This window comes from Phoenix dactylifera, unplaced genomic scaffold (assembly GCF_009389715.1).
Source record: "Phoenix dactylifera cultivar Barhee BC4 unplaced genomic scaffold, palm_55x_up_171113_PBpolish2nd_filt_p 000167F, whole genome shotgun sequence".
NCBI lineage: Eukaryota > Viridiplantae > Streptophyta > Magnoliopsida > Arecales > Arecaceae > Phoenix > Phoenix dactylifera.
This window is the reverse complement of record NW_024067708.1, coordinates 103,766-116,481: the sequence shown is the minus strand read 5'-3', so window position 1 is coordinate 116,481 and position 12,716 is coordinate 103,766. Positions and strand designations below refer to the sequence as shown.

Below are 12,716 nucleotides of genomic sequence, written 5' to 3'. Positions count from 1 at the left end.
GTATGCATTAAAGAACCATAACCAACCGAAAAATATGGGAAATTGATATAAGGAAGCCTGATTAGGTAATAACAGTTCTGGTGTTAACAAAGCAGTATGATGGTATAACTTACATTATTGAAAATACAGGAATCAAATGCTTAAATAAGCTTGGCCACAGGGTTTTGGTAATCCACCTGAAAACTGCTCGGAAAAATGATTAGAAATGCAAGTTTGGAGATAAGCAGTCCTGAGGATTAAGAAAAATCAAACTGTCAGTGGGAACCTTGAATCTATATACTTGGATTTAAGGCCAATCTAGCCGCACCCAACTGAGTGCTACTGCCAGCTGATGGTCAATATACATCAAAAACAAAAGAGAATCTGTATTGTATTTTAGAAGAAACCACACATCAGAAAGGATTGTGACAGGTTCTCTGCAAAACATGGGCTCTCTTAGAGAAGTATGCAAACTTAATCAATGTTTCTCAAAAGGCTTACTTTGCATAAGTTGGTATACATGGTCCATAAGTTGATCTAGGTGGCCTTCAATTAATGTATATGCTTCCAGAGATTCAGCAGCCCTTGCTGCAATTTTATTGAAAATGCGACATAAAGAACTATAACGTTTTGCTTTAGATGATGTGGAGTCACCAATAAATGCAAATTCACAATTATCTCTTGTGCTCCCAGCCTTAGCATCTTTTCTCCACCTCTTCAAGATGTAACGTTGGGGTAGTTCTTTGATATTAATAACATCAAGCACTTTCAGCACATGACGACATTGAATCCCCATGAACTCAAATTTTTTGCAACTACAAATGATTGTACCATCTGAAATGTCAACCCTAACAACATATTCTGTAGGGTCCCCCTCAGCTGCTACCTTGTAATCAGCTATAGGTCCAAGCTCGCCACCACCGTACACCAAACAATCCATAGACATTTCAAACTCCCTCTGAAACATTTTGAACACTACAGGTGTATATATATTTGCAGCTTGCCTTAACATCCTTGTAGGAGGTATGGTCGGGGAAATTTGGCAAGCTTGGAAATCAGCTTGTAATTCAGCATGCCTCCGGCCATCTATTGCTTTTTCATAATGATTTAAAAACTGCAAAAGATCAAGTTCTGGACATAACCATTGTTTTAGCTCAGCGCTCAAGCCTTCATTCCGTAATGTGCTTTTCATGTCTGCACAAAATATATGCCGGCTATATGGCAAGGCCCATTTTTCCCTATCCTCATACAACTTCGCCAGCCATTGATTGTCTTTAAGATCATACGTCTCTAACATTTCTTTCCATGATGATTGAAACTCTTCCTCCTCCTCAATTTCGTAGATACATTTGCTAAAATCAAGTGCAAAAGTTTTGGAGCCCTGGAACGCAAAACTCAGATGTTTAGCAGCATTATGGTAGACATGCCACATAGAAAGATGACAAACTGTACCTGGCCACACTGCAGCAATTGTATCACTAATTTCTGGAGACTGTTCTATCCAAATTACCTTGGGTTGTTTTCCGGACATAGCCGCCTTGAAGGTCTCAAACAGCCACTTGAAAGATTCAGTGGTTTCATTATACAACAATGCAGCACCAAAGAATACCATTTGCATGTGATGATTCACACCAATAAATTGTGCAAATGGCCTACCATAGTTATTCGATCGATATGTAGTGTCAAAACACACCGCATCTCCAAAGTAATCATAGTCAATTATAGACAATCCATCTGCCCAGAAAATATTTGCCACCCGATCTTCCTTATCAAGCTGTACAGCATAAAAAAATGATGGATCATCAATTTGCCTCTCCTGCACATACTGCAATAGAGCTCCTGCGTCTCCCAGCACTACAGCACTTGCACGATTCGATTGTAAATAATTTTTATAAGCTTGAGAAGGGTGGATAAGATGCTGATGGCCACCAGCATGCCCATTCATAACCTCATCAGCAACTCTTGGTATCATCCCTGATTCCTCAGCTACAACACCACGATCCTTACTTATTCTACGCCATTTTATCATGTGAGCTTTGTTTGGTATAACAAGTGGATGGTTATGCCTTGCCTCAAAGTCAGTCACACGATACTTGCCATTTTTTGTAATTTTAAGGGTCAAAGCGGCAAGGCAACCAGTTCTCTCATATAGCTTTGGGTTCTTTACCTCCCACTCCTCCTTCTTGTTCCCACGAAAGCCCTCTTTATGGCACACATACACCCTCAATGAGATAACACCAGAAGATCTTCGATTTAACCGATTCTTCCGAATACTGAATCCTATCCTTTTTGCGTAGTTATCATAGAACTGATACGCATCCACTTCAGACTCGAACTCCATACCAACCTTCGGCACCCAACTCTCATCAGCACCATCTTTCGGAGGAGGATTAGGCTCCGACATTTTTTCCCTCTCAAAAGCCCAATATCTGGTTTTAAACAAGTATAGGCTTAACGTTTTAGAAACCAAATTCGAGCAATCAAATGATAGAAAAAGCTACAAAAAATTCAAATTTTTGAGTCCCTTCCCCCCTCCCCCTGTTTTCAGAGGAGAAGCAAGAATGGAAAGGCATAATTCAAGAGAAGGAATCCCACATAAAAATAGTCCATATTCCAGCATCTGGTCTTGAACAAGTGAAAAACACACTTCAAAACTAAAGAAAAAGAAAAACGAAAAAACATCTTATTAGAACCCGCTATGAGGATTAAGTCGGGAACAATGCCTCTATCCGAGTATGTGACAAACGAGAGGAAAAGCAACATAGACTCCAAATGTGTTAGAAAAGGAACAAAAAAAAAGGTTTGCCACACGGAGAAAACAAAAGTAAACTTCGATTTGAGAGCAATCCAGGACAAATTTCCAAATATAAGAGATAAAAAGCAGAAGAAAATACGATTTTTAAGACATCAGAATGGATAACACACTACCTGATACGGCTCCCAAGTCCAGTCCACCCTCAAAGGCGAGACTTTTTCCAGTAGAAGCGGCTACTCTCCTCCTAAGAGCTAGCAATGGCGAGGAGAGGCAGAGAGAAACGCTTAGAGAGAGAGAGAGGGAGAGAGAGAGGAGAGAAATGAGAAGAAGGAAAGGGGGGAATTAGAAACCCTACAACTCCAGTTGGAAGAAATCGCGCCGGAAGCCGAAGTAGATGCAGAGACGGAGCCCTAGAAGAAGAGTAAGCCAAAATGGAAGCGATTTGGCGTCCGAATTTAGTTTCTTCGACAAGCGGCTGCCTCTGATTCGATTGAGACGGCGAATCTTTCCAACAATGGTTGTACCTAACCCCATCGCGTGTGTCGAAGCAACGTGGGAGTCTTCTATTAGGTATTTATGAATTTGGTATTCTAACCCGAACAGCATAACTTTCTTTCTTTCCGATTTTAAATAGCGTTTGGGGCAGTGGAAGCCTTTGGAAGCTGATAAAGGTTGGTTTTTTACTTCAAAAGAGGGATCAAAAGATGGGATTTTGGAAGTGGAGCTCCTTCTTCTGGGGAGGAGGAGAAGGCCCTTCCTCTGGCTTCGGCTCTTCCTCCACCGCGGAGGAGGTCACCCAAGGGATTCGTGCTGGCCATCTCACGGCCATAGTCACAGGTCTTTCCTTTACCTCTGAAAAAGCCACATCTTGAGCTCTTTTCAAGTAGATTTTGGTTGAAAAGGTTCCTTGATGGTCTGAGAGGGTTGATTGGTGTTAATGTTGGGTCTGTGAGCAGGGGCAACCAGTGGGATCGGAAAGGAGACTGCGAGAGTTCTGGCGCTGAGGGGCGCCACTGTCGTCATTCCATGCCGGACCCTGGAGAGTGGCAGGAAGGTTAAAGAAAGCATTTTGGAGCACAACCCGGATGCCAGGATTGATATCATGGAGATGGATTTGAGCTCACTTGATTCGGTTGGGTCTTTTGCTCGCGCTTTTAATTCGTCGTATCAGCACCTAAACATCCTCATGTAAGCATGCCATTACTTATATGTAAGGATCTTTAGGATTTTTTTGTTTTTCTTCAATAGTTTGGTTTCCTTTATATACTTATTCATCAGTTTATTGTGTGATGCAAGCTTGCACTTAGTAAAATGCATTGCTTGAACAGTAATAATGCAGGGATTATGGCTAGTCCTTTCCAGCTATCCAAGGATGGAGTAGAGCTGCAATTCGCTACGAATCACCTTGGTAAATGTCACTAGTTGAAATTATAGATTGTTTGTTCATTTTGAGTGCCTGAATGGAATTGTTCCAAGGAGAAATTTCAGTCAGCTTTAAAATCATTTTGTGAAACCATGTAACAGGTTGTTGCTTTCTTTCTTAATAATTTCATGGAATGAAAAAAATGATAGTTAAAATTATACTAAATTCAGGATTTCTAGACTTTTTTTTTTATCTTTATGCTACTTCAATTGCTTACTGAAGGCTAATCTTAAGAAGGGATAATTTATAGTGAGCATGTAGTAGTATCTTAAAGTTGTTTGATTATTCTCTAAAATGCAGGACATTTTCAACTAACAAATCTGTTATTGGACAAGATGAAAAAAACTGCCAAAGAAACAGGCATTCAGGGAAGGATAATCAATGTTTCATCCTTGGGTCATACCAGACAATTTGATGAATCCTGTTTTAATCTAGAGAAAATAAATGATCAATCTAAGTAAGTATTAGCTCCACCTTCTATGTTAGATGGTTGTTATAATATGTTTTACTTTTCCTAGGTCAAATTTTGGTGACAGTATAGTTGCTTTTAAAAGATTCATTGATAGAGTTTCAGCCAAAAAAGAAAAAATAAAAAAGATTCATAGATAGAGAAGACCTCTTGAGCCTTGTCTTATTGGCAGGTATGCACCTTTTGGGGCATATTCTCATTCAAAGCTGGCAAACATATGGCATGCGAACGAGCTATCTCGGCGTTTACAGGTACAGATGTATTCACCATATTCGTGTTCAGGGAGTTGAAATTGAATTGTAGAAACTGAAAGCATTGAATATATATTGATCCTCTGAAGCCCATAGGTAGGCTGATAATGTTAAATGTATTGAAGAAAATATAGCTATTGCATATTCAATTGGAAACAATGTTTCTTGATTATTGCTTTAAGCTAACCTTAGTAGAAGTTATATCAGCACATGCCACAAGATTAGTTTTGCATGCACGAACTATCATGGAAGTAGATCATCATTTTACTCTTGACAATGTTATTTCCTCACATCTTCTCATTATGCTATGCAAGAATTATTTATATTTAAGTGTAAATAAGAAACTTATGGTGAAAGAAACTGTTGAGCTTCATTCTTATTTACTTTCTTAACAGTTATCGAATTGAAATTGATAAATTCGGTTTAAATTCTTAAAAAACATCAAAACTATTTGTGATGTTCTTCGAACTGAAGAGTCCATCGTCCAATTAACAAGTGAATGGATTGTGTTTTGGTTCAAAATTTGTGTTTGTCAGTTTCCATCTCATACCTATTTCATAGTTGCATTGGATGTTAGTGACAAAACTGTTGTAAGGGGGCCAACCCATAGGACTTCCATTCTTATTTTTTTTACTCATAATAGAGTACAGGAGGTTTCTCCCATTTACATGCCCATTCAAATTTTGTATCAACAAAAGTATCCTCCATTTAATTTTGATCATTGAAAGCTATCCCTTTTTTCCCTTTTGGCTCAACCACATTAGCGGCATTGCTATACTAGTTGAAGGCCAACCACCAACCACTAAGCTACTTAATAGTGGAGGATAAACGAGAAAACACATCAAGTTGTCGCAGTGTGTGTTTCTTTTAGGAAGATATTAAGAACAAGGAAAGCGCATGCCTCGAAGAAGTGTGAAGGAAACCTCGGTTGAATCACTGGTTCGTTTTGGCTCTTAAGAGTTGCTCAGGTCAGAGAACCATCGTAGGAATGGAAAGCACTCTCTAATCACAGCATAAGAGCCATGTCTTCCTAGGACAATGGAGGACTCCTCGGTTTCACTGTTTCTGCTCTTAAGATCTGAAGGGAAGTGAATTTCTGATTATGTTGAACGGTTTTTGGTGGTTTCCCAACTGTCCAAAATTGTTCCCCCTTCCTCTTATAATCAGATCTGGTCGAGTTGGGTCAATCCATCATGGATGCCCAACCATGATCCAATTCCAACACCTTTTTCCCTTTTTCGCAGAGAAAGAGAGAGGCACTTTGAGCAGAAAATGCACAATAAGCAGTATATATGATTGAAGATGAAAAAGAAAATATGACAATATACTGAAATTCAGCATCTATATGATAAAGAAAGGTCTAACTGATGGTATAATTAAGCTTCTCTTTGTTGACTAGTGATGCCACCTATGCCAAAAGGAAGTCCAACCTAATAGGATCTTCTATACTAAAATAGATGTACAATATCCATTTACAATAAATATTAGCTGTCGACTTTTTCATGACTGCTATGTTTATTGGCAAAAGCAACTGCACTGTTCAGGGAGAAGTATCTTCCCATATTAAGCAGTTCTTTCGGAGAATACCGTACCCATTCTCATGTTTGAGTGGTGTTTAAACTGCATGCTGTTCGATTATTAAATAATTCACTAGCATGCATTGAGTGAATACACACTAATTGAATTATGGGGAAAACATCACTTTGTTCTTTCATAACAGCATTCACTTTGGTGTCACCTTCATAAAAAAACAATTTTCTAGTCACTGGACCATTCCTAAAGTCTCTGTGCATAAAGCTGCACTTCTTAAGCTAAATTAACATTTAAAAATGCTAATGATCTGCTCTCAAACTGTAAAGCCATGTGGCTCCAAATGCTTAAATAGCTTGTCTTCATAATAGCTGATCTAATTATGGATTTGCTTCATAGTATTGTAAGTTTGAAAGGTGTACTTTTTAGTGATATCCTGTGGATATATATTTTGTAATTGTTCTTATTCAGATGACTATAATTTTATTGAGATATTTTTTCTGCCACAACTGAATAGCAAAAAAAACTGGTGTTGAATGAAGGATCTTGAAATTTTCTTTTATTAGGTAATTTGTTGTGTGTTCATTACCTGAGGTGGAGGCAAGCTTTGACCTCTTTCACTTCTTATTTTTTAATTTTGGCAAGTGTTCTTCCTTGGGTCCTTCTCCCATTTCTATCATTTCAGTTTCGATCTGAAGTGATTGCAACTTCATCATCGTTTGCTGAGAAGAAAATTTTCTTTTACCGAGAGCCAAAATACATCGTTTTTACAAAGGAAAACTCATTATAATTAAATCATAAAGGTTAAACTGGGCTTAAACTAGGTTAAGCATCATGAAGAATAGCACACATTAGTCTCAGTGGAAATTTTGTTAAAATTGGAAGTCGTTGATTCTACATTGGTTGTGCTATTGCATGATTATGTAAAAGTTTAGGTGATTTCATTCCACAGGAAGAAGGCAGCAATGTGGCAGCAAACTCTCTACATCCAGGAGCAATAAGTACGAACTTATGTCGCTACTTAAACCTTAAGCGTAAGTTGCTACCCTTTTTATGCATTTTCTCTCACTTTGAATTGATTTCTATGTATGCCTAGCTGATTTTTTTTTTCTTTTCTTTTTTCCCTTTTAGCATTTATACTGGACTCTATTGCTGCTGTGATGAAAGCCTTTGTAAAATCCATACCCCAGGTGTGCACATGATCCTAGATTCCCATCATTTGTATATTTACACCTGTGAAGAATTCCAATCAAATATTATCTGCAAATGCTTTTTCTTCCACACTCAATTATGTATATTGTATGTGAAAAATAACAGTCTCGAATGTAATCAACTCAAGGTTGAATAAATTCTTGAAGCGCAGGGTGCATCGACGACTTGTTATCTAGCTCTACATCCTGACATGAAAGGTGTAACAGGCAAGTATTTTGTCAATTGCAATGAGGCATTGCCTTCTTTCACGGCAAGAGACAGAGTCTTAAGCAGCAGATTTTGGGACTTCAGCCAAGAACTTCTGAAAAGGCTAGGAGGGGGAAGATGATGCATCTCGAAGGGTTATCTTTGAAATTCCAGAACAATGATGTTGACTACAATTTCTAAGATTTGTAATCAATGACATATATGCTTTTTCTAGGCTCACAAATAATCTATACTTATGTTAATGATGTTTAAGAACAGCCAGTACTTTTCTGAACTGCAAAAAAAAAAAAAAAAAAAAAAAGGAACAAGTTTTCTAGTTAATTCGTTCATTATTTGGGTGGAAATAAAATGCTATTGAGTTTATGTAGAGTGCTGTCAAACTTGTGAGGAAAGGAAACCAACCACTAGGGAGAATTGAGTTTCAAAATATCAAACCTAACAGGTTAGAGAGAGGGGGACTTGGAAGATGTAAATAGATTGTGAGAAGGAATGATAAGCCTATGAGGTGTTTATTTTTATTTTTTTAAAATTAGCAAGAAGGAATAGGAATGCACATTTAAGATCTTGTGAATCAGGCCTTGCCCCAGTGCTCCCAATTTTTATTTAACAATCAAATGATCTTGTCCAAGGCTTTGATGGTGCATTTCCAATTATGTGGGCGGGAGCAACCATACAATAGAGAGATCCTTCCCTTTCTCTGAAAAAATATACCTAAAAGTTTTAATAAATAAAATAAGAATAATATTATATACCTAGAGTTTTTTTAAGTCGGAAAATATAGCTTCAACTTTCAGGCCATTGGAAGTTTTTTATATAGATTTGTTTGAGCTAACTGGAACTTCAAGTCTAGGTATTAAATATTTTGATTTATCATCATTGATGATTTTTCAGATTTACATGGGTTTTATTTCTAGCACATAAGAATAAAGCTCTTTCTGCATTTTCAAAGCTTTATCAAAGGATTTCAAATGAAAATGTATGCAAGTTCTTAAAATGAGAAAAATTATGGAACTAAATTTGAAAATTATAATTTTAAAAAGTTTTACAATGAAAATGGTATAGAACATAATTTTTCTATAGCTAGGGCATATCAATAAAATGAGGTGGTGAAAAGAAAAAATAAAACCTTTGAAAAAATTGCTAGAACTATGTTGTGTGAGTTATCTTCCAAGAAATTTTTGGGCTGAAGCAATCAATACAGCTTGTTATATTTTAAATAGGATTTCAATCACACCATTATTAAAGAAAACACATTATGAGTTTTGAAAAAATAGAAAACCTAGCATTAGATATTTTCATATTTTTGGCTGCAAATATTTTACACTTAATAATGGAAAAAACAAACTAGAAAAATTTAACGCCAAATCTGAAGAAATTATCTTTCTTGGATACTCTTCTTCCAGTAAAGCATATAGAGTATTTAATAAAAAAACTCTAGTAGTAAAAGAGTCCATACATATTGTTTTTGATAAAATTAATAATTTTTTTTAAGAAAGAAAAAGCTTTTGATGATGATGCAGATTTTTTGGGCAAAGAAATAAAAGACATTACCCTAAACGATTTGTAAACTCCTAATCTGCTATATTAGCTTCTAAGCTACTATAATAGCTCGTGTTCTATTACATCAAGCTCTGTGCTGCAACGTTAGCTCTTAAATTACGACCACGCCAGTCTCTAAACTGCTATGTCAGTTTCTAGTCTATTACGTCAGCTTCTGAGCTACTACTTCAACTTTTGATCTAGTACGTCAATTTCTAGGTATATTTAAGATCTAGTTTTCAAACTCAAGTTGGCACCTATATTACCATCTTGATTTTGAGGAAGAATATTAGTATAATTTTAGGGATCATATAATAATCTGTATCGGTTCATAATTTTTTTTTTTGGTACAACGGCAGCTCACATGTGCCGAGCTTAGGTACAGCCGATAAAATCAGAAAAAAAAAGATAACACAGAGACTGAGGCACAGACACATGGTCGCCCCGGATGAATCCTCCTTAGTGGCATGGTGGGCCGCAAATGAGGCCACCCAATCGGTCGCGCTGTTCACCTCCCTGTAGACGTGTGTGGCCCATGAGAGACCATCCTCGTCTAAAAGGCTGTAAACATCACGTAGTAGTAGGCTCGAACTCGCGTCGAGACTCCGGCCCCGGATCCACTCTATCATCGTGGCCGAGTCTCCCTCAAGCAGTGTGCGGTTCGCACCCAGCACCCGCCTCGCATAGGTAACTTCCTTCCGTATCAAAAATCCGCCGGCCTCCCGCTGCAATCAGTCTAGCCTTCTGGTCCTTAATGATGAAGCTGACACGGTCCAGTGCACCTCCTTCACCGACACTGCCGTCGAAGTTCATCTTGAGATAGTCAGGGGGTTGGGGCTCCCAGGAGATCTGTACAGTCCTGGACACTACAGGAGCGAAAGTGGAACCCCAGATTTCTTCGGTCGTCCCAAGGGTGACAATGTGGTGGCACGGGAGATCTCCTCCACATGAAGAAGGGCCTAGTCCGCAACCTATCTCGGATGTGCTCTGCTATCGTCGAAGATCCGAGCATTCCTATCTAGTCAGTAGTGGTAGGCTAGGTAGGCAACCCTGATCCCCGATCCCTCTAGGCCCGGCCTCTACATTGAAGTCTTCAGAAAAAGCAGAAAGTCCTCAGTCGACGACCATCCCAACTGTGGATCGTGGGGGCCCCAAGCGCACCTCCAGATCTGGGCGGCTCTCGGGCATCCAAAGATAGCATGGAAGATGAAATCTTCCACCTCCGGGCACACCAGACATTTGGAGGGGACATGCATCCCTCGCTGAGCCAATGTGACTTTAGTGGATAAGCGTGATCCTATATCAATCTATATTATTTTTTTTATAACAATAATTTTGTTAAAGTAATTTTAGGGATCATATAACAACTTGTATCAACGAGTATTATTTTTTTTATTAGCACCATTCTATATCAGCCAATATAATTTTTTTTTATAAACTCTGTAGTAATTATATGTAACTTTTAAGGTGTATTGAAAATTATTTTTTTCTCCCTTTCTCAGTTGATTTTACCTTCTCAATGCATGTATACCATGGATATTTGGACGAAATGCTTCTCAAAGCACGCAGAATATTATAATAATATACTATAAATGATTTGACAAGCGGGAACAGACGAATCATCATGGGGAGCGTGGGCCGTCGTGCGTCCTCACGTAGTCCGCATAGAAGCCGGGATGGCTGTCTTCGGAATTGGCCACATAGGCGTACCCGCCGTGGCTCGAGACGTCCAGCCCGGCCAGCTCCTCGTCCACCGATATCCGGAGGAGCCGCAGCTTGTGCAGCACGTAGAACACGGGGAGCATGGTCAGGCTCACCCATCCCGCGATGGCCGCCACCTCGACCACCTGCGATCCCAGCAAGCCCCACCCCCCTCCCATCAGGAGGCCGAACGGCCGGCTCGCCCCGACGGCGCCCGAGTCGTACGCCTGCACCACCAGCTCCTCGTGGGCGAAGAGGCCCGTGAAGACCAGCCCCCAGGCCCCGCATCCCCCGTGTAGCTGGGCCGCCTCCAGCGGGTCGTCGAATCGCAGCCTCAGGGCCAGCGCGTTGAGCCCGATCAGCACCCAGGCCGCGCAGAAGCCGCACACAATGGCGGCCCATGGCTCCACCACGGAGCACCCGGACGTGATGGCCACGAACCCGCCCAGGAGCCCATTGCACGCGTCCAGCGCGTCCCAGTGGCCCACCAGCAGCCGCCGCCCGAAGAGCGTCGTGAGGCCCGCGGCCGAGCCCGCGAGCGCCGTGGTCACCGCGGTCCGGCCCACTCCGGTCCAGTTGCCCTCGTGGGGCGCGTCCGGGTAGGCCACCAGGATCCGGCTGAATGACCCCGGGTTAAACCCGAACCAGCCGAACCAGAGCAGGAAGGTGCCCAGCACCACCAGCGTCGCGTTGTGGCCGCGCATCGGCACGGCTCTCCCGAACGCGTCGAACCGCCCGATCCGTGGGCCCTCGATGAGCGCGCCCCACAAGCCCGCCACTCCGCCTACCAGGTGCACCACCCCGCTCCCGGCGAAGTCGATGGCGCCGGACCCGAACAGCAGCGAGCCGCCGGAGTTCGGGCTGAGCCATCCGTCCGACGACCAGACCCAGTGGGCGACGACCGGGTACACGAACCCCGTGAGCAGGAACGAGTAGACGAGGTAGGCGCTGAACTGGGTGCGCTCTGCGATCGAACCGCTGGTGATGCCGGCCACCGCGATGGCGAAGGCCCACTGGTAGAGGAAGTAGGCGTAGCCATAGGTCTCGTTCGGGACGTTCTCGAGGGCGAAGAAGCTGGTCCCGATGAAGGGGTTGGAGTGGGAGCCAGCGCCGAAGGCGAAGGCGAAGCCGAAGAGGTAGTAGGAGATGGTGCCCACGACTGCGTCCACGACGTTGGTCAGCATGATGTTCATGGCGTTCTTTGCCCGGACGGAGCCGGCGCACAGCATCGCAAAGCCCAGCTGCATTATGAACACCAGGTAGGCTGAGAAGAGAAGATAGATGGTGTTGATCGACTCGGTCACGCTGGTCTCCCATGTCGCAGCCATGGCGCGGGCGGACGGTGGGTCGGAGGCAGGAGGGCCGGCGGTAAGGAGGAGATTAGTAGACAAGCAGGTCTTGTGGCGTCGGTCCGTGGAATGGTAGATGAGGAGCAGATGCCACCCATTTATGGGCGGTTACGAACTACCGTGCAGAAAAGGTGGAATCCTTGACAACTATTGGCAAGTAGCTGCTGAACTCACCCAAATATAATGCCAAACCGTCTAGCTCCTAAAAAAATTAAGGGATTGAGTTTGACAGAAAATTTTAAATCTAAATCTGACTTATTTATTAAATGAATCTGGATTTAAAATCTCAATATGACACATG

General features: G+C 41.5%; 3 protein-coding genes across 5 annotated transcripts; 1 reads left to right on the top strand and 2 right to left on the bottom strand.

The window, feature by feature from the left end:
* Positions 1 to 252: 252 nt before the first annotated feature.
* LOC103713904 (protein FAR1-RELATED SEQUENCE 5-like) lies at positions 253 to 3,238 on the bottom strand. 2 transcript variants are annotated; one of them, XM_026807235.2, is made up of 3 exons: positions 2,908 to 3,238; positions 1,490 to 2,408; positions 253 to 1,360 (listed from the first exon to the last, which is right to left on the bottom strand). In XM_026807235.2, the coding sequence occupies exons 2-3, from the start codon at positions 2,381 to 2,383 to the stop codon at positions 458 to 460; spliced, it is 1,797 nt and encodes a 598-aa protein (XP_026663036.2). In that variant the 5' UTR covers positions 2,384 to 2,408; positions 2,908 to 3,238; the 3' UTR covers positions 253 to 457. The 2 variants fall into 2 exon arrangements, with proteins under 2 accessions (XP_026663036.2, XP_008799178.2); XM_008800956.4 differs by having other exon boundaries at positions 253 to 2,408; positions 2,908 to 3,234.
* A 150-nt stretch (positions 3,239 to 3,388) lies between these two features.
* On the top strand, positions 3,389 to 8,142 carry LOC103713903 (short-chain dehydrogenase TIC 32, chloroplastic-like). 2 transcript variants are annotated; one of them, XM_008800953.4, is made up of 8 exons: positions 3,389 to 3,571; positions 3,691 to 3,922; positions 4,063 to 4,142; positions 4,458 to 4,614; positions 4,799 to 4,877; positions 7,360 to 7,441; positions 7,539 to 7,597; positions 7,771 to 8,142. In XM_008800953.4, the coding sequence occupies exons 1-8, from the start codon at positions 3,439 to 3,441 to the stop codon at positions 7,945 to 7,947; spliced, it is 999 nt and encodes a 332-aa protein (XP_008799175.2). In that variant the 5' UTR covers positions 3,389 to 3,438; the 3' UTR covers positions 7,948 to 8,142. The 2 variants fall into 2 exon arrangements, with proteins under 2 accessions (XP_008799175.2, XP_008799176.2); XM_008800954.4 differs by having other exon boundaries at positions 7,766 to 8,087.
* Positions 8,143 to 10,904: 2,762 nt separating this feature from the next.
* Positions 10,905 to 12,534, bottom strand: LOC120105011 (ammonium transporter 1 member 3-like). The gene has a single exon (XM_039117051.1). The coding sequence runs from the start codon at positions 12,392 to 12,394 to the stop codon at positions 10,988 to 10,990; it is 1,407 nt and encodes a 468-aa protein (XP_038972979.1). The 5' UTR covers positions 12,395 to 12,534; the 3' UTR covers positions 10,905 to 10,987.
* Between the last annotated feature and the right edge of the window lie 182 nt (positions 12,535 to 12,716).